Source organism: Centruroides vittatus, unplaced genomic scaffold (assembly GCF_030686945.1).
Source record: "Centruroides vittatus isolate TY-2023 unplaced genomic scaffold, ASM3068694v2 contig_461, whole genome shotgun sequence".
NCBI classification, from domain to species: domain Eukaryota; kingdom Metazoa; phylum Arthropoda; class Arachnida; order Scorpiones; family Buthidae; genus Centruroides; species Centruroides vittatus.
Genome location: NW_027122257.1, coordinates 1,344,910 through 1,372,040, shown reverse-complemented (window position 1 = coordinate 1,372,040; position 27,131 = coordinate 1,344,910). Strand labels below are relative to the sequence as shown.

The window sequence follows — 27,131 nt, the reverse complement described above, 5'->3', positions numbered from 1 at the left end:
AAAATTTCAGGTTTTAGTAGTATCCTGCAAGGAAAGGTTTGCTGAAAGATGATGCTTTTCACCATTAATGAACTATTTTGTCATAAGTGTGATCTCATATTATATAATTCACAAAATTCGTTTTAGAATTAAAAGTGACAAAGCCAATTATTTTATAATTTAGATTGTGAATCTTTATACATATTTTATAATGAATCTAAGTACATTTAACATATTTTTAAGACACAAAAGTTTCAAACACATTAAGAATAACAACATAATATCTAGATAGAAAGACTAATAAAAAAAAAATAATTTATCACAATACGCACTAAAATAACAACAAACAAATGACAAATGTAAGTTAATGTAATTTTACTACAAGAAGATTAATAAGGATCACTTTATTATAGTAAAATTGCAACATATAAATGATTTTGCCTATTTAAAGCACTTACCTTGCACTTTCGAAAGTGGCAGATTGTGTTTTATTAACGGCGCCGAATCCCACTCCAACAGCTAATCCTTCTATAAATGCCAATCAATTTTTAACCATTTGTGTTTAAAACATCCAATAAATTTTTTAATATTCTGTTCGACTTACCTGGTATGTTATGTACAGTAATAGCTAAAATTAATAAAAGGATTCTCTGCCAGCATTTTTCTTGTTTCTCTTCGGGTATCACTCCATTAATGACCGGCGTCGAATTTAATTTAGTAGTAATGCTTCTATGATGTAACGACTTGTTTTGATAGTCTAATAAGAAATATAAAAAACGTCTATGTATTAAATTGATCAGTAGTAATCAGAAGCTTCTATTAACTTGATTATAATGACTAAGGACAATACAGTAGAGCATCGATTATCCGAACCCCGATTAACCAATCGCGTTTTAGTCGGCAAATTCAAATGTCTGCTAGTGACGTGGCGCTACAATATTTGGTTATGTCTTGGCTACTTTAATATTATTTTTGTTAAATTTTTGCATGTTTTAGCTGGCAGCACTAGCTCGACCATGAAAGGGAGGCTAGTATTTAAACCAGGCCTAATACACTACACTAATAATGTATTTTTTCATACTTTTTGGTTATCCGACTTTTCAGTTATCCGACCAACCCTAGTCCCCAATTAAGTTGGATAATCGATGCTCTACTGTATTTTACTTCCAAACTGTCTGAAATGCAAATTTACAAATACGTATTACCCTTCTACTATTAAATGCAATACTTCAAAAAATAATTGTATGTCAGAAATGTGAACAAAGTAATTTAAATATAAACTTAACGGTATTCTGAACTAATTATATTATTGATATGACCAATTAACAAAGGAACATGACTAGAGAAATAGACAGAATCTATTACCTTCGACAATTAGAATTTACATATTTAGTTAATTACAGTAATAGAGGAAAGAAAGTCTACAGCTTATAATTCCAGCAAACTATTACAGTTTATTCCAAAGCTAATGGTTACAGAATGGAATAAGAATAGACACAAGTAAAGAGGTAAAGACTGTTTTCATATACTTTTGAGAAGCACTCAATTTCTCAAATTTGTTTTGAATATTTTCAATTTTTTTAAAATATTTCTTTCATCAGAAAATTCAAATGGAAAAATACTAGATAGCCATAATTAAAATTTTCCTATTCAGAGTACTCTACAGTTGTAACCAATAAGCAGATTGATGCTAAAATTTGTATGCAGACTATGCATATGATATGAAAAAAATATTTTAGGAGAAAAAAGTTTAGTTCAAAAACTTCCACCAGAGACACTTTACAGGAAAATACAAAGAAAAACAACAAAATCCACATATATTCATTCTGCAGAGGCTGTTTGATGATGTAAGGAATGTTGCTTGATGCCCCATTGTTTAGGTGTAAAGTTTCAAGGCCACAAGCAGCCGACCATAACTATTCTCCAGTGGCACATTGCAAGTGCAGTTAATACAATCCTTTTAAGTCTGCCAAAGCTGCAACTTTTCCATGATAAACTATATTTGACGAAGCACCTCCTAGCACAAGTTTTTGAACTAAAATCTTTTTTACAAAATCCTTCTTTGCATTCCTTGCATAGTCTGTATACAAATTTTGGTGTCAATCTGCTTATTGGTTATAGCTACAGTACTCTGAACAGAGAAGCTCTATTTATGACCACCTTGTATTTCATTGTCTGTTGTAAAGACCATCTCTACATACCATTCAATATTCCCAATGCTATTCAAACATTATGGTAACTCGTCTATTAATTCTATAATGAACTACACAATTCTGGATTTTGATGTTTTTACATACACACAATTTTCAGTTAACACGATAGATATGTCCATTAAAAGTAACATGTTAAACAAAAACACATTATAGACACAGGTCACTATGTAACAAATAAAAAAAAAATGCCAGTATGAAGAAATTGTCTGATGATGTATGGGAGCTGCAATAAGGGTCTAGATGAGCTACAGTTTGGCCATCATGGCTATAATATATCAAAACATGAATACAGTATATAATTCTAGTGACATTTTAATGTAAACTTTTAAATTTCAATCTTGTATGTTATATATTTATTCATATAATTCAAATTACCAAAAACATTAAAAGTATTAAAAACTTACCTGTCAAAGGTTTATATACAATTGATTCTAGTTCATGATTCTGATAGCATTTTGTTCTCTCTTTCTGCTGACTTACGTCTTCTTTAAGAGCTAAGGCAATGTAAGGTGAATGTCCATTCTGTAAATCAACATAAAGAAAATGGTAAATGATATATATATAAATGATACAAAACAAATTATATAACATTATACATGTACACATCTAATACAGAATTGTAAAACAAAAGTAGAACTTGTAAAAATAACACAAGGAGTTTGGCGACGCTGCAATTTGAATTTGGCAGTGTGTGAACTACACATGGTTTTTGAAATGCCAGCTCACGTTGTTGTCGAGTCTGATTTACAGCATCAACAAATTCCTTGTAATGCTTTTTGCAAATTATACTTTCATTTTATTACCTTGTATAACATAAAAATTCAGAAAATAGTTAAATGATAATTAAAGCTGTAGACTGTACCAATTGTTTTTTTATATACCAAACTACAATACATTAACTTTCAAATGAAATTATAACAATCATAGAAAAAAATCATCTTATATCTCTAATAATTATAGATAAAAGGTTAGTTAGTTGTTTAAAAAGTAGAAAAAGGAAACCTTGGACAAAATGCAAACCTCTGAGTGGACAAATACTTAGATCACTCCACTTAGATGCTATAAAAGATTAAATATGCTAATTGACAAAAGTTATGTATCCAGATATAAAAGCTTGACATACAACCATGTCTCAGACATGTATGTAAATTATTACAGTTGTGATCTAATTGCATGACAGGTAATGTGCATCAGAGTACATTAAAAACACTACTTTGGTATTCTAAAAGTTGGCTCACAGAAGCTCACTATCTTCAAAATTTTCAGCATGCCCATTGTATGGAGATTAAAACCACGCTAGCATGGTGTTAGAAAACATCCATACAACAGGTACACTATGTAATGAAGTTTGACAAACACCATATCACTGAGCTGAGAAGCAGAATGGCTAGTTTGTCAAATTGCCTGCCATTTGGCCATTTCCACCTGAGTAAGTATTGGGACAGTGAATGTGTGATAGCACATGCACACACATGGCTCTGGATGCCCCAAACAGATCACTAGGAGAAATAATTGACTGTAACAAACAAACAGCTAGTGTCTTTGTCAGATGGAACTCTAACTACAAAATCTTCTCTTTTCCTATATCATCATCAGATGACTGGCATAGACAAATTTGCAAATACAGAGGCCTCTATAGATCTTGCCACTGGCATTGCGACATCATCAGCTTCATTTTCAGCGGTGCCACGACAAAGGATGGATTGCTATGGGCAAAAAGCATATCTTCTTGTGGAGAACCACTGATAAGCATTCAATCCTGCCTTTACTATTAAGCAGCACACTGCTTCACTGCTGGTGTTCTGGTTTAGAAAGCCATCTGGTATGTCCAAGGGCAGATCTAGGTTTTTCGGGATCTAGGGCTTATTGAAGTCCAATGGGGCCCCATTTTTTGTTATATTAAAAATCTTTAAATTAGGGTTTAGAATTTATTTTTAATAACATCAAAATCAGAGTTGAAATATATTTATTTATGAAATGGGTATTAAATGACAAACATTATACCTTATATAAAAAAAAACAAATAATTAATCAATGTAAATATTTCTTTGACATTAATTATTGACAAATTATGTTACAATAAATAAAACAAATAATAATATAATAATAGTGATAATTTATAGTATTAATATTAACTGGTTTTTACTATTTCAATTTTTGTGGGCCCTTGACATTTGGGAGCTCAGGGGTTAAGCCCTATTAGTCCCTATGTAGATCTGCCCCTGGGTCTGACAGTCAAGGAACCCCTAGTGTGAAATGAGGGATTTCACAGTACAACAATATATTCAGAAAATCCTGCATTGCTTTTTGTGGCAGGGCCTCAAACAACCATTTTTTTGGCCACACACAGCTAAAGTTTCCCAAGAATGTTTCCATTGCATTGCCACACTTCCTCAACCTGCTCATTCTCTGGACTCATCTCCCATTGAACATTTGTGGAACCAGATGGGAAAGCCAGCTTTGGTCATCTACAAGTATGAAGGATATGGACTGCAACATCTGTGGACAAATCTGTTGCGGAATAGAATACAAATCCAGTATCACTACATGTATCCAGGCAAAAGGAGGTCCTACAAGGTACCAAAGATTCCTTTAAATTCTAACATTTTTTCACAGCAAATTCTCCCTTTGCTATGATATTGTAATCAGTTATTACCAAAGTTATTATGTTTACACTAATAGTTTTACTCGATAATAGTAACTTCTTTTTGTCAACATGTGTATCTGGTTACTCGTCAAAGAAGCAAAGTAAATCAATTTTAGAATAGATCTTATTTTTATTTATTTCAGTCAAGTGTAATTTTGATCAAAATCAAAATAGTAAATCTATCAAACTACTACACTAAGTACACTAAGTATAAACATAAGCATTTTATTATAAGCACAATAGATTATATGTAATATTTTCAAGTTATCATCAGATTTGTGAAGATAGAACCCACTTTGCACACCTGATGACAGCTTAACTTTCATTGTGAAGAGGATCCCTACCTATCTTCACAATTTTAATTTTCTGACATTTCCAGGTATTCTAGATAAAAATCTCAGAATTTCCCTGACAAAAATACAAACAAATTCTTTCATTGAAAAAAAATTAAATTTTTACACCAGTGTATAAACATTAAAATTACAGCTTATAGTATGTTTTCTAATTGAAGTTTTATAAATTGTAAATTTGTTTTATTTTAAAGTTCAACTTTAGTCATCTATCTGAATGCCTTTCTTTCATTTCTATTGCTAGATGTTTCTTTTTAGCTTCCTATTTTAATTCTGGTTATTGCCTTTTGTATCTTATTTTTAATAATGTTCTCTTTAATATCTTCAGAGTTTTGTCATACCTTCTGTGAGCATGTCTTACATATTGAATCATAAAGCTAATTATTTCAATTTCATTGATTCCTTCAGCTTGACTGATCCCACTGTATGTCGATATCTGAGTCACTAATGAATCTTGGAATCTTAAGTTCTGAACTGATATGTCTGTATTTACCAAGAATCCAGATTCAACTGTTATATTGCCATGATATAACACAAGAATCATTTTAATCACCAACCAGAGATTTGTGAAATAATTATTTGATTCAGAAAATAATTTGTAATAGTTTATAAACATAGAACAGCATCATTTTTTCATACCAAATTTTATAGTCATTGCGCATGAAGCTGTAATGCAACCACTGTCATAGGTAAGTTCTATTCACCCTGCATATGTTTAGCAGTAATACTAGGATTTTAAATAACCACAATAGAACATAAACATGAAACAGGAAGTACAAGTCCATACTTTAAGTGATTTAATTCTTTATGAACTTTAAATAATAGCCATTTAAAAATTTTTCTTCTATAATTCACTAGCTTAGCTCATTTTCATTTTTATATTTTTTTGAAGCATTAAACCCAATATATACTGCTCTTGATTATCTCAAATTTCCACTTTCCATATTAAGCAGCGTTTAAAGTAGATGTTTTTATAATTTTTGTAATTAACAATCTTAATATTTCACGCACTGCTTCATAAAGGAGATAAGGATTTATATGTTTGAAAATGAGTTAAAAAAACCCCAATCACAAGACTTACAACAAACGACTTTGCTTATACAAAGTTATGTTATTCTTGCCACTGTTTTTTCACTATTTGCAAATTCTCTTTGTATAGAATGCAACCCACAAGTTTCCTAACTGCAACAGTTTTAAACTTTAGATCTACATCTTGAATATCCTTTTGCAGCATTCCTAGAAACATCCAATTCAACAGCAGGGTCTTCCATAGACAACCAAATGACACTTTGGATGTTAGTAATATTAACTTTACACAGTCCTTTCCTAAACTTTTTAAACATGTCTTCATCAGTTACAAAACCCACAGAAACAAATGTTAAATATCTACTTGTAACTATGATGAATATATCATGTCATGCCAATAAAAACAATGAATATCCATCAGCTTTTTGAGACACAAGATTGTTTGCACGTGAATATTCTTTTCTGTTTCTTCCCAATACGGTGTCTAGGAGAAATAGGGAACCATAAATCAAAACTAACTTTAAAAATATATATTTGTATATTATTTATCATTGTGTAGAGCTGTTAAAAGCTTACAATTTAAACTTTGTAAAGTTTAAATTGTAATACTTTTGTATCTTATAAAATTAATTGTATGAATTCATAACAGGAAGTGCTGGGAAGAGTATGACTGCATACTAATGAAGAAACAGATTTGCAGACTAGGATAAGAAGAAGGCTGGGGAGCAGGTTGCACAATACATTCTGAAAGAGATTATGAAACAGGTTGCTGAGTAGGCTGACAATTAGGAACTGATGATCTTGAGAAAAACTGAGATCACAGGCAATTGTGATGCCACAAGTAACAATACTTTCAAATGCTTTACAGAACTGGCATGACTGGCGTAGCTTTTCTATCCATATTACAACGAGGTGTTTTAAGTAAACACTAGGCAAATGTTGCATCTTTCTGGACTTCATTCAACCGTTGGAAACATACCAGATTCAAGCATCTATCAATCACAGTAAGTGCAAGTACACTGCCAGTGACAATAGGCCTAATCAAGACCTATATAACTACAAATAACAGTTTTTAGATAAGAGTCATTCTGTGCCAAATCAACAAGACCAAAGCCACTTGTAATTTTATTTTTGATCATGTTTGTCAAAAGGACGTATTTTGACATGGAAACAAAATGTACCAAAGGATTCTTCCCTGAAAGCTTTTTTTTGGGCTTTATAATCACAAGTTTTCACTGTATTTGACATATTGAGACTATTCCAATTTTAAGTTACTAGAAGCAACAGCAAGCAATAGCACCAAAGACTTAGAACACTAGTCCATTGAAAGTGACAATGTTTGAATGGATTAATATTCTATGCCTTTGGAAAGGACAATTAGAAACATTTATACATCAGCCAATTAGATGTATTGTCACACTTTCAAGCATGGGATACATTCTATTCTGGTATCGGACACATACTGTCACTTTATTGGCTATCGAAAGTGGTAACTCTTAGTGGCAGTGCCAAGTATTAAACATGTTAGAATTTTCCTTAGCAGCATAAGATTATTTCAATTGTAAAAACTGCTATCATTCACTGTTGGTACATTGCCACTGAAAATGTGTAAGTAGAATCAAAGCTTTGACATTAAATTTTTCATCATATGAATCAGAGCAGCCAATCAGCAACAAGTAAACATCACCAGAATTGCTCATCTGGATTTCTGGCTTAATCCAATTTGCAAACTTTAGCTCTATGTAAAGGAATAAGTGTCGAAAAATATCACACTCAGTCAATCAAATTAGTTTCAAATATGATACAAGATCTATATTCTGCCGATCGTACAAAACATTACACTCCATTATTTTTCTCCTATTTCAAAGATTTAATCAAGGATTTCAAGTATTTACAGCACATTTGATTTTAAAATTTCATTGTAATTTTCCTATATTTTGGTATTAGCTACATATTTATTAAATACTTTTCTTATTAATTTCATATTTATAGTTGTTTCAGACAAAAATGATTCCTATTCCAGACAACAATAATGACAGCACATCCGGTTCCAATATATTAGCAGTAAGTGTGTGCCATGCACCTGCTAATATTAAAAAAGTATTTATACCAATATAATGAAAATATTCCGATTTTTCCAGTTTTTTCCTGATTTCTGGATTGGTATGAACCTTGGACATAGGTTAAAATCAAGTGTTTTAAAGCACCATCATTCATGAAATGAAATATAACTATACTGACTGAGTATTTTGAAAATGGAATCAGATATCGATTGCATTATATTACTTTGCCATGCAACACTTACAAAGACTCTGATACTTTAAAATCTGTAAACAAACAATTAGAATTTTGAAAATCAATATACAAGCAATGAGCCATAAAGTATCTTACAGCAGGAAAACATAGCAAAGTAGAATTTTTCTCACCTGAAAATTACATAAAACTATTTACTGTACTAAAGCAAGTAAAACCACTTCAGTGTTTACTCGAAAATAAGAATTATATCTTTACGATTTTACGGTAAACATACAATCAATACAAATTTTTTGGTTGATCTCCTATTTTATAAATGTCAACCATGCTTAAATTAATCTTTATTCGAATGAAAAATTTTCTGTGATTATTCGTAAATGTTATTTGTGATTAAAATCAATAAATGATAATCTAAATTCTTTCTTCTTACACAACCAATGTCATCTACATATATAAGTTATTAAGAAATATTTACTTTTTCATTAAATATCCTGTAAAAATATAAATAAATATAAATATATATATATAACATTTTAAAATGTTTATTAAAACAAATTTTCAGGTTATTAAAAAATTTAAAAGTAATGCTGTGTCAAATTACTTAATTATTTGTTTTAAATTGTTTAGTTAATGCCTTGTAATGATAGTTAGATTATCTGATATCAATCTAAACAAACAATTTATGTCAAACCTTAAATTATCTAAATTCTACAGTAATTGGAAACTAAAGTATCATATAAAAAGAAATTTAATAAGCAGCATAATAATAATAATACACTCAAACCTGTTTTTGTGCGGTCTTTTTTGGGCGATTTTTTACACGTGCAATGTGTTTTGTGCAATTATTTTTGTGCAGTATACCAATTTGATTGAAATTCATATACCGCACACAAAAAAAATCACACAAAACAAATCACACAAATAAAAAAAAATCGCACAAAAATAGACCGCACAAAAACAGGTTTGAGTGTATACTTTTCATATGGTTACAATTATAAATATTCTTCAAACTGAGTTAACCACTTGTTAATTTTGTTTAAAAGTTCAAAAACTAACAACAGAAAAATTACTACAAAAAAAAAAAAAAAAAAAAAAACCAACCAATAGAAGAAAAAGATTTTTGTATTGTAAAAAAAAAAGAGTTAAATGTCTTATTATCTTCTTATCAAATTAATCAAAATAAAGAATAAGCATGTTTATAATTTTAGGTAAGCAAATTTCAAAACTGAAGTTTCAATCTATTGATCTAATTACAAAAACAAACTAGAAAATAATCTGGTTTACATTTCGTTTTTATATCATAACAATCGAGTTATCAGATATTGCAAAAATATACAAATATTTAAAGATTGTTTTGTTGCTAATGGACACAATGATTAAACAAACAAATTTATTTATTTAAAAATTCTTTTAAGGTATACTCAATCTAACGGAACTTTATGTACACCAAATTTAACAGGACAGATTTTACTCAAAAGACAACTTTATTATCGTATTGCAGAAAAAACATTTACAAGAACCTTACTTCATTTAAGGACTTTTTACATCAAAGAGAAGAGCGCACAAAACTAGAGGATGACAATCATTTTTCGGATATTTATTTAACACAAATCTGTGATTTGTGTTAAATAACTATCTGTTAAATAAATAAATAAAATACAATACAGATTAAAATGTGCAATAAACAATTTGAATTTACAGATGGAAGTAAAGATAAGACAAGAAGTAATTAACAAAATTAAAAAATATAAATAAATGGATCATAATAGGGAAGCATTAGTTTCTACTAGTAGAGGTAAGAAACAATATAAGCAAATTAAAAACTTTAATAGAATGATTATTATTAAAGTGGACAAAACAACAAAAATTGTTTAGGTGACAGAGGACTGGAAAAAGAACAACAAATTAAAAATAATATTGAAGAGTGAATTTTAAGATGTAAAAAGTAATCAAACAGAAAATATGAAGTAGTAGTATCTTGAGAAGAAAATTAATAAATTGCACAAAGGTGAATTGGTGGACTGTACACAAAAACAAACAGTAACTTATTTTAAACAAAGTTAGAACACCAATATTGAATATAAGATTAAAACTTGTAGATTTTATATATTCAGCATTGTATAATTTAGAAATTTTTTAAAAGAAAAACTAATAATTATTAATCATTCATAATTTAGCATAAAAAATGCAAACTCGTCGACAGATGAACAAAATTGAAATGAAACAGGAATATAGAACGACGAGTCTTGACGTAATATCCGTGTACCCTTCGATAACCTGGTCAATAATATAGGAAGCATCGTTGAAGAATAACCTTTCACCTTATATCATAGAACTGAGGGAATATTCATGCAAAAATAATTTTTTTTCAAGTAGATGGAAAATATTACACTCGAACGAAAAGAATAAGCATGGGAATGGTCATAGGGCCAAAATTAACAGATATATCAATGATATAAATACATAAAAATATTAAGAATCAAGAAGAAATTATTTTGTATGCAAGGCACTGTACTGTACATAGATATAATATATCTAATACCCTACTCATAAATAACAGATCATATAAAAATTGTAAATACAGCTAATAATTATAATAGTAATTTAAAATTTGAATTAGAAAATAATTATGTTATAAATTGTTTATATATTACAATAAAAACAAATATAGAAAAAAATTACATTTAAAAAAATTTGAAAACTAATGTAAAAAGACTATAATATATCACTCATATTGCACAGAATATATAAAAAGGAATACATTTATAATTGAAATTAGAAAACTACGGAGCAGAATCATCGGACTTAGAATTAATTATCTCTAACTGTTATTAAATAAATGGTATGATAAACATATAAAATATAGATATAATGTAAAAAAAGAAAATATATTATATTAGTATCCTGTATATGAAGGGAGTATTTGAAAATTTACAAAATAAATTTAAAACTTGTAATATAAAATTAGCCCCAAAACAGGACAAAGTAAAACATTTAGAAAAACGGAAATATAGAAAAAAAAAAGTAGTGCGATTTGTAAATTATCATATAGGCCTACATGTCAAAATCCAAAAAATGCACTATAATCATTTAACAGATTAAAATAAAATTTAAAAATATACCTAAAAAAATAACATGTTTAAAAGAAGATTCAAAAAACATGTATGTATAATTAAAAATAATAACCTTATTAAATTAAATATGAGTATGAGGATACCATACCCTTGACAAGCCTAATGTATATTGTCAAGGGTATGGTAAACTGAGGAAACAACTTAAATTCATAATTTTACCAAAAAATTTTCAACTGATTGTGGAGTAAATTATGTTTAATTAGTTTTAGGTCTGAGAAAAATGGAACAAATTATATTAAAAAATAAAATTGGAGTTAAAATAGTACAAAATTATCTAAATTCATATGATTATAATAGTAAATTTTTTTTTTTTAGTCTGAAGAGGGACTAGTCACGTTTTCTGGTCTGAAATGCATGATTGCAATAGAAATAAAGAAGAATAAAGTCTGTTAAAATTGGTGTAGATAAGATTCTAATTAAATAAGTATACCTCAAAAAAGTTTTTAAAGTTTTTAAGAATATAATAATTTTAAACAAATTTATAATGAATTAAAATTGATTCGAATATAATAACATTTATTATAATTTATGAATTTCCTAAAATTGGAACCGAGTTATGTTCTTAAACCTTAATTTAATTTGAATTCATAGAATCTGAACAATATTCAAACTTATTTATTAATTTTCACTACTGAAACTTAAAAAATAATTTCATGTTGAGTTTTTTAAAGGATTTTTTTCACATATCTGCATATTTATTAAAAATATGCAGATTTCAAAATATAGTTTGTTTTATTTAAACACAGTGAACTATCACTAATCTTGTTTGGATTAGCAGGGTTTGTGTGTAAAGTCAAGAAATATACATATTGAAATAAATTTTTTTTATACTGTATTTGGTATATATATTAGCAAGGTTGCGGTGACATTCGGTGCTGCCATTCTGTAAGCCTAGAAGTTTGACAATGGCATTTGGAACATTGAGCATGATTCCACTGACATTCCAAATGCCATTGTCAAACTTCTAGACTTACGGAATGGCAGCGCCGAATGTCCGACGTACACGTTTTCGCGTTGAAAACATCAGCTGCAATCTCGCTATTTATGCTAAATATTTAGTAGGTATTAATTTCATTTTTAAAAACAAAGGCTTTATAATTAATTTTTTTCATTTGAACATTTAGTAGAGAAATAAAATTGGTTCAGAATAAGCAAATTTTAGATTAGTGCGAGTTCAGATCAATGAGACTGATTTGTAATTACAGAATATAAATTATTATACTGTTCACAATTTAAGCAACAAATAACAGTATAACACTTCGGTATAATTTAGAGTATAAATGTTTCTAGTTAAATCAATAAAGAAAAACCCAATTCTATGATATTAATTCTATCCAAATTTGGCTCATTAACATCTAAAGGAGTTAGAGCTTCGTTTATTGTGACAGCACAAATTAATAAATTAACAATTTTTAAGATCAAATGAGCATAGTTTAACATTAATAATATGTTTGAAGTCAGTGAATTGTAGCCTGCATACATTTGTTTTTAATGGTTAATAATTTTCAATAGTGGATGCTTTTCTATAGATAGACAGCCATCAAAATATAATTACTTTCAACAATTTATTTTAATATTTTTAAAAGTTATTCTGGTATTACTGTATGGAAAATATTGCACTAGAATATGTATGCTTAGACACTAATATATGTTATGCTTCAAACACATTTTCATTTAGTAGAAATTAGCAAAATATTAAAAAAAAATACTTAAACTTGGTCTTCTTTTATGTTGTTCAATATGTATGTAGTTAAATACAATTAAATTTTATTTTCCAAAAATTGTTTGTTTATTTCGATTTACATCATATACTTGTTTATTATGGTCTCAGAAATTATGGTAAGTAAATAAGAAATAATACACATAGAAAAAATTTCTGTGAAATTAAACTTCTCATATATACAAAAATATCAACATAAATAAAAACAGATTAACTAATTTGTCAATTTTTTAACATGCACATTTGGATAACCTACTTTATTATATAATGGACTTTCACTCCTTGCATGAATAAATCCATTAAATTGAGGTTTTACTGCATTCTGTTTTCATTATACCTTCTATTATGTCACCATCAACAACAATTTAGTTTAAATTTTATGGTTATACCTTTACTTCTATTTGGTATTATAATGAATAAAAATTCTATAAGAATTTATCAGATAGTATAAAATAAACAAAAGAACATGCAACAGTTGCATCAGTATTTTACAATGGATTGTTATTTACTCCTTTCTTAACTGCACTTTTATATAATACTCACTGAAAAACCTTTTAATTCAGCATTTATGTGTATATATATGTATATACACTTCATTAAAAGCAGTTTCTGAGTGAGTAGAATGATTGTATTTGCATTATGTATTAAGTAAGAATAATTTTATGCTTTTTAAAAATATTCTGATTGCAACTGCATTTGGAAAACAAGAAATGTAACAATCTATTGAAAATTTCTAATTAGTAAGACAGAAAATTATACTTACTAGATGAGTCAGGCAGACATCGGCCGCATAGACAAAGAACGCTCCGAACAGAAAACCTACCGCCACAGGTACGAAAGCCCACTCGCCATGAGCTCCGTAATCTCCACTCTTCTCTGCAATCTCTATGGCAGGTTCCAACAGAGACCAGTAAGATGCAGCAATCATTACCTATTTTGTCAATAAACAAACATTTGATTAATAAATATATAATTCATTCACATTCTATACTCCATTATATAACAGTAAGTGACACGAGTTAGCTCAAAACCTACTTAACAAGTTTAATGTGTTATTACAACTAAATAACAATATATATAAATTTTACTCAGCCATTTATATTATAAGATGTTTGACATGCTTTTCCTTAATGTCAATAATTTTTGCATAATTGAAAACAGCATGGAAGGGAATTAACTGGCCTGCAAATTTGAATCTTTGAAACTTCTTTTCATACAGATAACTGAAAGATTAAGTTGGTTTGGTACAATCTAAGACTTCAAAAGACCTTGAGTCATTTATTCAGTATAGAATTGTTGCAGATGTTAAAGTATTTGAGAGACATTAAAGTTGATTCATAAACTCCGTAAGGTTTAGATACACGGACACTTGGCAATGTTTATCAAAAAAGTTTATTTCAGTCGATACGCACACCTGTATTTGTGTAAGTTAACGAACATTACTTGTTTTAGCCAATCTCCACAAGATAAATGTCAAAAGGAACGCCTCTAAAACATTCGAATATAAAGTTCGCAAAACCTTACTGATTTGTTCAAAATATTTTTTACCTCTTGTAAGATAGAGGTCAAGGAAGAATGTTTACATATAATGTCCGTAGAGGTATGTATCGACTGTTTAACAGTACGGACTTACGCGGAATAATATAGAATTAACTTTCACTAATTTATGTCGGTTTTAACCTTACCAGACCTTTCGCAAGAACCTGCAGAGATCGCAGTTATGTGATAATGTAAACTGCATAAATTTCCAAGGAAAATCCTTAAAGATCTGAAGTCTTATGGTATGTTAGCATAGTCGTAAATAAGCTCTTGCACATGTAAAAATGTTTTATGTATATATTTTATAATATTTTATTTTATCTTAAGACTGATTTCTGTGTATTATGTTTTTTAGTCAGCTGAAGAGGGGTCTATGCAGCCCGAAACTTACACAGACACAGGTGTACATACCGACCGAAATAAACTTTTTTGATAAACACTGCCAAGTGTCCATGTATCTAAACCTTATGTAGTTTATGAATCAACAAAAACTACCGGCACGGTTTCAAAATACGTCAGACATTAAAGTATTACCAAACGTTAGGTAAAGACTGAGGAAGATCAAAATTAAATGATTTCAGGCTGAAGAGAAAGTCAGCTCTTTGCTTTTTTAATCAATAAAATTAATTTATAAGTTTATTATATATACAAAACTTTTTAAAAGCTGTTTAGCAAGCATGGCTCAGACTTCAAATTGTCGAAAATATTTCTCAATACTTCCTTTGTTGCACAATCCTTTTCCCCAGCTTCATTGTTCTTACTGTGACACAGAATCTGTTATTGTTTTCAAATTATCAATTGTAATATCTGAAATTGGTTACCTTCAAATTTATAATGAATTTAATGTAACCAATCATTCCAAATTCATTTATTTTTCTGGCAATGTAATTGTAATAGATATTGTCTATTTGTTAAAAACATATCCTAGAGTATAGGTTATAATTCGGGTTTTATAAAACTCAAACAGTGTTATCAGCTTCCTAAACTTAAAATAAACATTTGTATGTAATTATATATCAGCTGACAAGTTTACCAAACTATTTTTAATACTAATATTGTATCAAGTAGTTAAGATAAAGATAAGATAAAACATTGACGCAATTTTATTAAAGACTTACCCCTGCAGCAAAACCGAGGCTGCAATCCAGAATTCTTTGCTAAAGAAAAAAAAAGTAAAAGTCAATTAAAGGTCTTTAAAATTAATAAAATTAACAGCATGAAAACAAATTTTTTATGATTAAATATTACATAATACTTATATTTAATTACAATTAAAAAATAATTGTTTTATTCTAAATTTAGCTGCCAATAAAATGTTTAAATAATTCTCCACAAAAACTTCAAAATTTTACAAACTTAGGCACATATTTAATTTATTATGAAACAAAATTTATTACAAAAATCAGCTGCCGAAAGTAATAAATCTACCGAATGTAATTTTATATATAATTAAATTTATGACTTCTCTGAAAATGTTTTTCCGTTAATCTTTATATTGATCTTATGTTTATAGTTTCATATAAAAAGTTTATTTTGGAGATTTATACTTGAATTTTCCTTGAAAGTAATAAAATATTTTTAAAAGAAATAAGAGTACCGAACGACAATTCCAAAACACGGCTAAAACAACAACGATTCAATTTAATTTCAAATGTACTCTCATTAATTAACAACCTCTCAAATTATGTATTATTCATTAATCTAATCAGCTCGGAAGCAACACCAAATCGAGTAACAAAACGTTGCCGATGTTCCGTGCAATTTCTAAGCCAGATACATATTTATTTTGAAATTTAGCTGAAAAAACAGCAAAGTTGTCTCGTGAGAATCTTATTAAAAAGTTCTTACGACACAGACCGTAAGTAAAATTGTTATAAAAGCATTTACGACTCGTTGAAATTTCTAAATTTAATTATTAATGTGAATATAACTCCATTCATATAACAATAAAATATTATATAACTATTAAATTTCAGTTTATTCAAATTTTTAATATTCTAACAGTTGAAAATCCTTGATTCTAAGTGGTTTTGAGGATAAAAGGAACCAATTTTAAGCTATTAAATTCATATCCTCTAGCGCAAACATTCTCGTGACAGTCGGTGGCGTAGCAGTTACATTCCTGCCTATGAGTGCATATCTCGCAGCTGTTCTGGTTTCATACCCCAATTTTTTAGAATTTTTTAATATTTCATTTTAATTTAATTTTTGAGGAAAAGGCAAGTTGCATTTTTCCAAATCAGGCAGTTGTTTGGTTTACTTTCCTTGTCTGTTTATCTGTAGTTTAAATGTTCATCATTTAGTTAATGCAATGTAAAGTAAGTGCAGCATATACAATGTTTAATTATAGAATTTAGCTGTAAAAATATTAAGTGATCATAACTAAAGAGGTGGTGTTCAGAACTCTGTAAAAAGAAATATTGGAAAAATATCAGCCAAATTTAGTATACGTACCGTCCTGAGTATGCAGTTTCAACCTTTGGCAAAAAATTTTACTTTAAAATTCAGCCACTAGGGCAAAATTTTGTGCTGCTATCCCCCAGTTACATTTTCTAATGAATTTCAAGTATAAAACAAATCACAAAACATTCTTTTCAATTCTTTGACAGGCAACAGTCTTGGTGCTTGCTTTGTTCGAGTCCACGCTACTTGTTTGAACTTTTCTATCGACAGAACGGCAATACCGGCTCGACACTTTTTAAAAAGATTACAAAGAGGTCCCGACTATTCGGAATCTTAAGAAAATAATTTGTGTTCTGAGGAGATGCAACTTTTGCAATTAAGAGGATGTCAGAACCAGATTTTTCCCTAGTAGCTGAATTCCAAAATAAAATTTTTTCTCGAAAACAGAAACCACATACCCGGAACAATACCAAATTCAGTTGAGATTTGCCCAATAATCCTTTCAACACAGGGCTCTAAACACCTGCTCTTTAATTATGATCACCCTGTATAAATTTTTTTTATTACAAGCAACATTAACTATATAAACAAAGTCAATGTATTAGGCACCAAAAAACAAGGGATTGTTTTTAAATATCAAATAATTAAAGCTCGCATTACTTACTTTTGTAGTCTCGCGCATTGCATAAATCATTCACTTGTTTAATTTTGAATTTATTTTCTATTATTACTTTCAAAATTCAATAAAATTTGAGCTTAGTTTACATTATTAAACAATACACAAGACAATTATTTATGCTTTTTACCTAATTTAAAATGATTTCAATTTAGAAAAACCCCAAAATATATCTAAAGAAATCTGAATCAGTAATTCAGATCAAAAACACAAAGATATTATCAAACACTCCAGTGTTAAATTGAAATATTCTCCAACTAGAAGGATTTTTGACACACTTTGTGATACTATATATACAAAATAATTATTAATGCACTATTAAATAAATGTTTATAATCAAAAGCAAGCAACCTCAAATTATTCAAATGTAAAATCAAGTTAGTTGCATCATAAATAAGTAATTAAAAGTAACACAGTCATACTTACTTGATAATTTTTAGAAAGTATTGCATCAATTCTATTAGATTTGATTTTAAAAATTTATCTATAAAACAGCAATTCTAATTACAATTTGGTTCCTCTCTTCTTTAATCTATTTAACTATTTAGTGAATGATTAATACCTTGCTCGGAAAGGGCATCTGAGTAAACAGCGATAGGAAAAAACGATGTCGTAGGTGATAAAATATAAGATAAATATAACTGAAGTTTGTCCAACAAGATAAGCTCCAATAATAATTTTTAGGTAAATCAACGATTAATAATTTTTAAACCAGTAAAACCTGCATCTTTGAAAATTTAAGACAATTCTTTTAAGGGCCAGAACATCACTGGATTCCTTCCAAGCCATTTATAAGTCATAAATTAATTACTTTCTAGTCCATAATGAAATCTTTGATTTTAAAGATATATCTTAAATTAGAAAGGAAATTCTTATTAACACTTTTCTAAACTTTTCTCCTGCTATTTTGGGTCTTTGACCTCTCTTAAAGGGACCTCTTGTAAAAATAACATCTTAGAAGACTCGAACATTTTGGATTTTTCTTCTAAGATGCTATTTTACAAGTAATACTCCTAAAGAAGTGCCAAAGAACCCAAAAGTTTAAGAACATTTAGAAAGACACAAAACATTTTAATGTAATGCAAAAGATTTATGAACTTATAAACCAAGAAAAATTTCTTGATTTATAAGTTTACTTTGCACTGGTTTGGCTAAATTTCTATAATTTAACGACAGAGCAAAAGTCATAACTCTTTAGGAATACTTCTGGATCTTCTAACAAATTAGAATCTTGGACTTCTAATCTTGGGAATTTAATTAATTAGATTTGATAAAATGTCCCTTTCCCATTTTGAATGTAACAGACCTCTTCTTACCAATCACACCTTATAATCTCTACCTTTAGAAACACTATAAATTTTCTATTGCAACCATATAAAATGCAATGTTTAAGTACGGTTCTTGAAAAAACAGTTAAAACTATCTTTTGGGAATGTAATCTCTATTTACAATGCTGAGCTCGTGAAAATAGAACGTTCTATTTCACTAAGCTCTTCTAGAAATCAATGAAGTCATTAAATGTAATGTATACTTTGGGTTTTTATAATTCCATTTCTAAATTTAAAGTTTTAGTTATGTTAAAATTATCTTCTGTCTCAATAATGATGCTAAAATATATGTTTTATCTAATGACTAAAAAGCACTGTTATTTAAACAGATATTATTGATAATATTTTCCTGAATAAGCTATCTCTATTTGAATTTGTCAGAAATCTATAAGTTAATAGAGAGGTTGTGGTTGAAGTTTTCAACACAAAAACGTGAATGTCGGATGTTCAGTTCCGCCTTCTGTAAGCCTAGAAGTTTGACAATGGCATTTGGAACATCAGTGGAATCAGGCTCGATGTTTCAAACACCATTGTCAAACTTCTAGGTTTACAGGAAAACAGCACTGAACGTCCGACGTTCACATTTTTGTGTTGAAAACTTTGGCCGCAACCTCTCTATTAAGTGCATTTAATGAGCTTAATTAACCAGTTTTCTTCTAAGATGCTATTTTACACGATAATACTCCTAAAGAAGTGTCAAAAGACCCAAAAGTTTAATGCCAATGTAGATGTTACTCCCAGAGATTACCTATCGGAAAGAACCTGGATAAACCTGACCTACACAAATCATGCTGCCGTCAATATTCAATCCTGTTTCGTCCATTCTGTTCCTCAGTCATAGAATCAGATCCTCATGTATCTTTATTAGTTACAATTAGTTGGCCAAAATCTCTCAAAATTAATTAAACTATACACTGAGAAAAAGTAAGTAATATTAACAAATTAAGGAATATCTCTATCACACTTCTAAAAAGATTTAACGTTATCTAAAAGTGCAAATCAATCTCTTTGTCAGAGAAAACCCAAATTAGATAGCAAATAAATGCAAATCTAGTCCTTTTAACAAGAGGTCAAGAAAGAATGACTTGTGACTATGAGAATTCAATAGTTTACATCTTCAAATTTACACTCATTGTATTAAAAAATAGACTCTTTCTATTGAAATTATACATATAAAATGACAATAAATAGTATTATTTGTTGTATAATTGAATTTTGTGTAATTATTTTACAAGCTATAAACTATATATAATGATTCCATTAAACATTAGTTACAGAACCACAATTTTCTCTTAAATTATTTGCTAAAGAATGTCATTCCAGTATATGTTCACATTAAAATAAAGCTATTTACACATAAAATCTAGTTGTGTTGCTAAATTACTCATGATTGTGCTGTGAATTATGCATTAAAATGTAAATCAAGCCAATGCTGAGGGTAAAAATATATAAAAATGAAACAGCCAACCATATAAAATCTAAACTTGATAATGATTCCAACAGAATACCAACTAATATATAAATATTGATAGTCATCATCCCAAACAACTCATCCAAATATTGCATATAGAACTGTTAAAAATCTAATCAATCTTTATGATAAGTGAATTTTTCTCAGGTAGAAAAATATTTTTAGAATTTAAGTAGACAATTTATGATATTAATAATCAAAAAATTTATGAAGTTAATTTCAGAAACTTTGCAGAATATCACAGTATATGCAATAAATAATTGTTAAAGTATTTACTTTAACAATTATTTACCACATATACTGTACTATTTATTGCTAACACAACTTATTCTTCTATATCTTTCTATGTACATGTAATTACAACAAAGTTTTTTGTGTGTACAATTTGGATAAATTATTAAAAAATTTGTCTATCTACATACATTTATTTCTCATAAACAGCAGAGATAAAGTTGGAAAGTATTCAAGGAAACTTCATCTCCATTGTTTGTATAAATATATACAGCTTTAATCTTCTAAATGTGTCACGATCCCTCTGAAGATTAAAAATATCAAGTTCAAATAAATTTTTTTTATATGCAAAAGATAAATAGGTAAAATAATGTTAATGACTGATTGGTATGTTGGGATGATACAACTCTTCCAAAAAATTTTTTTGCTGTACTTCAATGTATATCATTCTATATTCCACCTTCTAATATGAAGCCGAAATCTCATGCTATGTGTTGCGAGGTTTGTTTCCGGACTTGAGGTTCATAATGAATATTTCGATGAAAAGTATCTCTCAGCCTATTAAAGCAGGCAATTAATCTAAAAGTTAAAGCATTTGTTTGTGCATTAAAAAAAAAAGCGGTTAAATATATTGAAGTTTTCTTGATGTACCTCATGTCATATTCATGAAAATTCTAATTTGGGTATCAACAATCACATTTGTAACTTACATTCTTGGTACATGATGATGTAAATTTGTAAAGAAAAAATTCTATTTAAAAACTGGTTAGAACAAATTATCTTCTAGAAATTTCTCAGCCAATCTGCAGTTTCCTGTCATGTTTCTCTAAGTTGTACAAGACTAAGTTTTAAAAAAATCAGTATGTAACACGCAATTTCTAAGAAATAAAGTATCAAACCATTACTTAACTGTACCGTATTGTTTTATAACCTATTTTACGCTCGAGCAGAGATGTGTTTACACTTACTTTTAATTACAAGTCAACAATTTTCCCTCATTTTATTGATAAGTAATTTACAAAGCATAAAACAATTTTATTTTCAGTTTAAAAGAATAACAACATGCTGCACTAAGCACCGGATAAAAACCTTAAAAAAATTGTGTAAAAACTATAAAAATTCATACTGGTATTTTAATGCAGCGATCTATGAAAATTATTTTCTTCAATGAGGAAATGCTTTATTACAAAAATTTATCATCATGTAGCAATGAAAATCAATGTTATAAGTTTAGTTTGTACACAGTCAACCTATTATTCGATCATGCGCATTCTCATATATTTCATCAAATTTATCTACTTCATTTGCATAATTACTATTCATATCAATTTGCACTAGCATTTAGCTAAAGATATAATTCAGATCATTTGTAGTTGTATAATGGCAGCTAAATATATCGTTACGTTAATATTAATTGTTTGAGAAATCGTGTTTAGTTAGGATATTATTTTGATGCTAATATTTATAGGAAATATTTATTTATTTAATGACAAATCAAATTCAGAGACAGAAGATAAATGTAGAAATTTTTTAAACTAATTAATATTTTCAGCATTTTGTAAGTTTTCCTCAAGTTACATTAATACAGAATATTGCAATTATATCAAATTTTTCAATAATCAGTACAATAACAATAACCACTTTTAATTTATTCAGCAATAAAATTTAAAAAACTTTTTGAGTCACTTAAAAACTCATATCCAGGCTCAAACCTATATAGTCAAACCCCCGTTTATGTTTTTCATGGAAAATGAAAAAAATATTGTATATTGTAACAAAAGTACAGCACAAAACAAATTAATGCAGTATAGCCATTTGTATTGTAAATTGATCAAGTTTTGTTTGTATTTTTTCTTTTTTTCTTTATTAACTTTTCATGTAGTGGTACAGTACATGACATCAGTTATTTTCTGTTGAAACTCCAGTCACTCGGAAGAATGAAGAGTCATTCTAAAGGTTAGTTCACACTGACAGTGAATAGCAAAATTTAATGAGAAACCAAAAAGCAATTTTTATTCACTTAGCAAAGTTAATTTACACTACAAAATGTAGAAAGTGAAAACGTTCAATATGTTAAATCGGCGGAGCAATTTGCTAAACCAATCGTACTTACTCGATACTTGATCATTACTTGACAGTGATATTTAGCGTTTGATTGTATTTAAAGATGATGCGGGAACGCATGCGCAAAAATTTCCTTTATGCGAACTTTCCATCTTATGATTCGATTTTATATTCTAGAATGATTTTGGAAGATCCAGCTTATTTCGAATTAAGAAAGCCTGAGGAAGAACCAAGAAGGAGTTATGAAAACGTTTAATTTTTTGTTTACCCATACTTTGCACCAGTTAATGGTTGGAGTGTCTTATTGTATCATTATCCCAGTGTGGTATGCAGATTTGAAACACTAACAGTTTGGCATATGCTATCATACTACATATGCTACCATATTACTATAATACATTCCCATATCTATTATTTGTATTTACTTTTAATTTTGAGATATATTTATCTTCTTATGAACTTTGATTAATTGCGAGTTAACGCATATTTTTAAATCCGACAGAATGTCCACAAATAAGATCTATTATATATTTGAATCCAAAGGCAAGTTGTTAAGTGACTCAAAATTATTTGTTTAAATTTTATTGCCGGATTATTGATGTTTTAATTAGTCTTTTTAAATAAAGTTTTTCTCTAAAATTAATGTTTTTGATTATATATTTAGATTAATGTTCATTAAAGATTTACTCCATACAAACAAGTAAAACAATTGAGTGACATATTTAATTTTCATATCTGATAAAGCCCAGATAATAACTAAAAGTGCCACTACAGATTTTGAAAATCTTGCTTTGTATATTAAGAATGTATTTTCTGTAAACTTTTGAATCATGTATATGCCTAAACCAGGGATGTCCAACCCGCAGCCCACTGGCAACATGTGGCCCACTGTACTCTAAATTCTTTTAGGTATATTTTCATTTATTTTGGTAAAGTATGTCGTAAAACTTATTCACATTATCACTGTATACACTTTCATGTCATAATGACCTAACTGGTGTTAGAAAACTGTTTTTTTTTTCTAGAGAACTGTTATGCATGTGGGATAGTACTGTATATACTGTTGTGAACAATTCTTTTCTTGCATTGAAATATCAAAACTGCTGAATGAAATAGGTTGAGTGATTCCCATTTAACTAACATTCCTAGAATTAAGACTAAGACCATAAAAGCAGATTGTGACAACATTATAAAAGAAATGCAATGTCAAAAATCGCATTGAATTTACTTTTATTTTGTGTAAATAATTCTTTTTTTACTGTTAATAATACAGTAGTTTTTGTAATAATATATATTTGTTATTAAAATTTGATAATCACATTTTGAACTTTTTAAAAGCATACATTTATATAAAGTACCTTTGTGGCATGCTAAATATACCTAAATTTCTAATTTGGCCCATTAGGAAAAAAGGTTGGACAACCCTGGCCTAAACTATATATATATAAACCATGAAGGGAGAGAGAAACCAACAGAGAAAGGAGAATTGGCAAAAATAGAAATGTTAACCCAATATAGCTTAGCCTGTGAAGGATGAAAAAAGAACAAGAAAAAAGATCTAAAAAATGAGTGAAGCAAGAACAGAAAAAGCAACAGCAAAAAGAGTCTATTGCTCAGTTTTCCACCCTTCAGAATTGTAGACACAAAGAAGTCAAAGGAACCATACCCATACATGCTACCCTCGACAAGATATTTGTCTCCAAAATTCAGTTTTTATCACGTACCAGTACTACTGCCTATTTTCCAAACTCCACGTCGATGAAGGCGAGAGACGGCAAGCCTTGACCGATACTCCGTCGTTTACTTTGACACACGGGATAGCAAACACCTCGCATCCACGTGGGGATGAGCCCCACACTCCTCTAAAACTACAAAACATCAAGTACACCACAGGCATAGTTGCGTGACTAAATAGTTATAGGCAACAGTCTTAACAGAGTGACTCCTGACAGCACACAACCCAGCGTGAGTCAATTTCAGGAGTCCGTACCCTGCCAAGGATCACACAGAGGTACGGTTCCTTTGATTTTTTTGCTTCCTCTTGACAGTCTCATTCAGAGGTGTAGCCATACCTATCCGGCAGATTGAATAGTCAAGGAAAGTATAAGTTACTCTTAGGGTAATTGGTAAATAGTTGTGTTACTTGAAATTGTGTAATTATGTAAGGCAGAGAATTGAAGATTTATGGAAGAGAAACAGGATAATGCTATTTCCTGTTACTCGTGACTTTAATAAAAACATTTTGAAACAGTTCTGTGTTTAGGAGATAGCATTTATCTGCTAATTACATATAAAAACATAAAAAAGTGCATCTTACTTGTTTGGAATTAAAGAAGAAAACTAAAGAGGCTCCAGCAGCTGTCAGTCCCCATGTGAAAAGAGTGCCGAGAAATGCTTGATACACTGGAGAATATCCTCTTAACATCACTATTTGTCGTTATTAGTCGTAATTTTCAATTTATCGTCGAAGTGAGCTGCAAACGATTACCACCATAACCCATCCAACGAATTACTTCTGCTAAAAAAGACTTGGTGTTATCGCCGGTAGAGGCGCTACAGTCGTTTCTTTATTTACCGAATTTTATTTTTATTATTTCTTTTTGTTTTATATGCATTTTCGCAATATGAAAAGATAAAATTATTATCTCGGGAAAAAGAAGGATAAATAATTTATTTCAAAATGTGGAAATGTGGTTATCTCTAATTTGTAATCATCGACGTCATTTACGCAGTTCATTTCTCTTGGTGATTTGCAATGTTTAAAAAAAAATGTTATTACTTTCTTTACTACTATTTATTACTTTTTTCTTAATATGTATGAAGTTAAAATAAAACGACACAAATTGGTGAATTAAAATTGTTATTAAGAACATTTACAAATAATTTATTGTTTAATTCGCAAATTTGTTATATTATTAGCGAGGTTGAAGCCGAAGTTTTAAACGCGAAAACGTGTACGTCGGACGTTCAGTGCCGCATTCCTGTAAGCCTAAAAGTTTGACAATGGTGTTTGGAAAGTTAGTGGAATCACGCTCGACATTCCAAAGGTCATTGTCAAACTTCTAGGTTTACAGGAAAGCGGCACTGAACGTCCGAACGTACACGTTTTCGCGTTTAAAACTTCAGTCTCAACCTCGCTATTGTATCCGATCCACGGCCGAATAGCCGAGCGGTTAAGTTGTCAGCCTACTGCTATAGAGAACTCGAAATCGAACCAGGTGAATCAAAAAACTTCAGAAATTTTTGGGATTGGTCAGTTCCCTGTATGTCTGAAAAAACCCTAGAAATTTTTCGGGGTTGTTCCGTTTCGGATATGTCTTACTTTTACCACCTGCTCACCCCAATGTGGATCTGGTCGAATCCATGATTTCCTTAGAGAAAAAATTTCCTAATGCTCACAGAGAAGAAAGAGTTAAAAAATATCACATCTGACATAATTGTTGTTTAAGTAATTAATACAATAATTCGTAATTAATACAATAATTCAGTGAAAATTATAATCAACATAGATACGTTGTAAGATATTGTATTATATACGCGTATTGTAATAAAGGATGTTTGATAGTACTGTACGTAATTTTTGTTAAATGTGAATTGAAATGGTGTCAAGAGGAAAGATAGAATCGAATCAAAAACTTTCAGGTGATTATTGATAATATAAACAGCGATACGATAGATAAAATTAATTTGACGCATTAACGTTTCAAATGCAATAACACGTCATGATAAGGTGTACGTCATATATGGGAAAAGCTTATTTTCGCAGTAAAATTGTTTCTTAATTTTTTTTTTTTTTTTTGTTTGAAATAAATTCTATAAGCACCGAGCTCACGAAAATATTTTTCTTGTTCATGGGTTCGCTCTTTTTCGAAAAAAAGGTAGCGTATACGTGCGTTTAATTCGAATTTTTTCCAGAACAGTCTGCGGGGAAGAAGAGCAAAGGTTTCCGAGAAGGAAGACAACGACTTTGTAACGAAAAAAAGAAAATACAGTGGTGCCTCGTATAACGGACGCCTCGAATAACAGACGCTGCAAACAACGGACTTTCTGTTTGGCCGTTACGTGACTCGAGCAACGGACTGGCTGCGAACAACGGA

At 29.3% G+C, this 27,131-nt stretch overlaps 1 protein-coding gene across 1 annotated transcript in view; it reads right to left on the bottom strand.

Annotated features, from left to right (window-relative positions):
- Zip48C (Zinc/iron regulated transporter-related protein 48C) overlaps nt 1-25,578 on the bottom strand; it is a 40,801-nt gene extending 15,223 nt beyond the window's left edge. Inside the window, exons 1-6 of the mRNA XM_067273146.1 lie at nt 25,352-25,578; nt 15,980-16,018; nt 14,086-14,253; nt 2,597-2,714; nt 584-736; nt 438-507 (exon numbers count right to left, since the gene is read on the bottom strand). Of these exons, the coding sequence (XP_067129247.1) occupies nt 438-507; nt 584-736; nt 2,597-2,714; nt 14,086-14,253; nt 15,980-16,018; nt 25,352-25,459 (656 nt within the window). The 5' untranslated portion in view covers nt 25,460-25,578. The remainder of the gene's footprint in view (nt 1-437; nt 508-583; nt 737-2,596; nt 2,715-14,085; nt 14,254-15,979; nt 16,019-25,351) is intronic.
- Between the last annotated feature and the right edge of the window lie 1,553 nt (nt 25,579-27,131).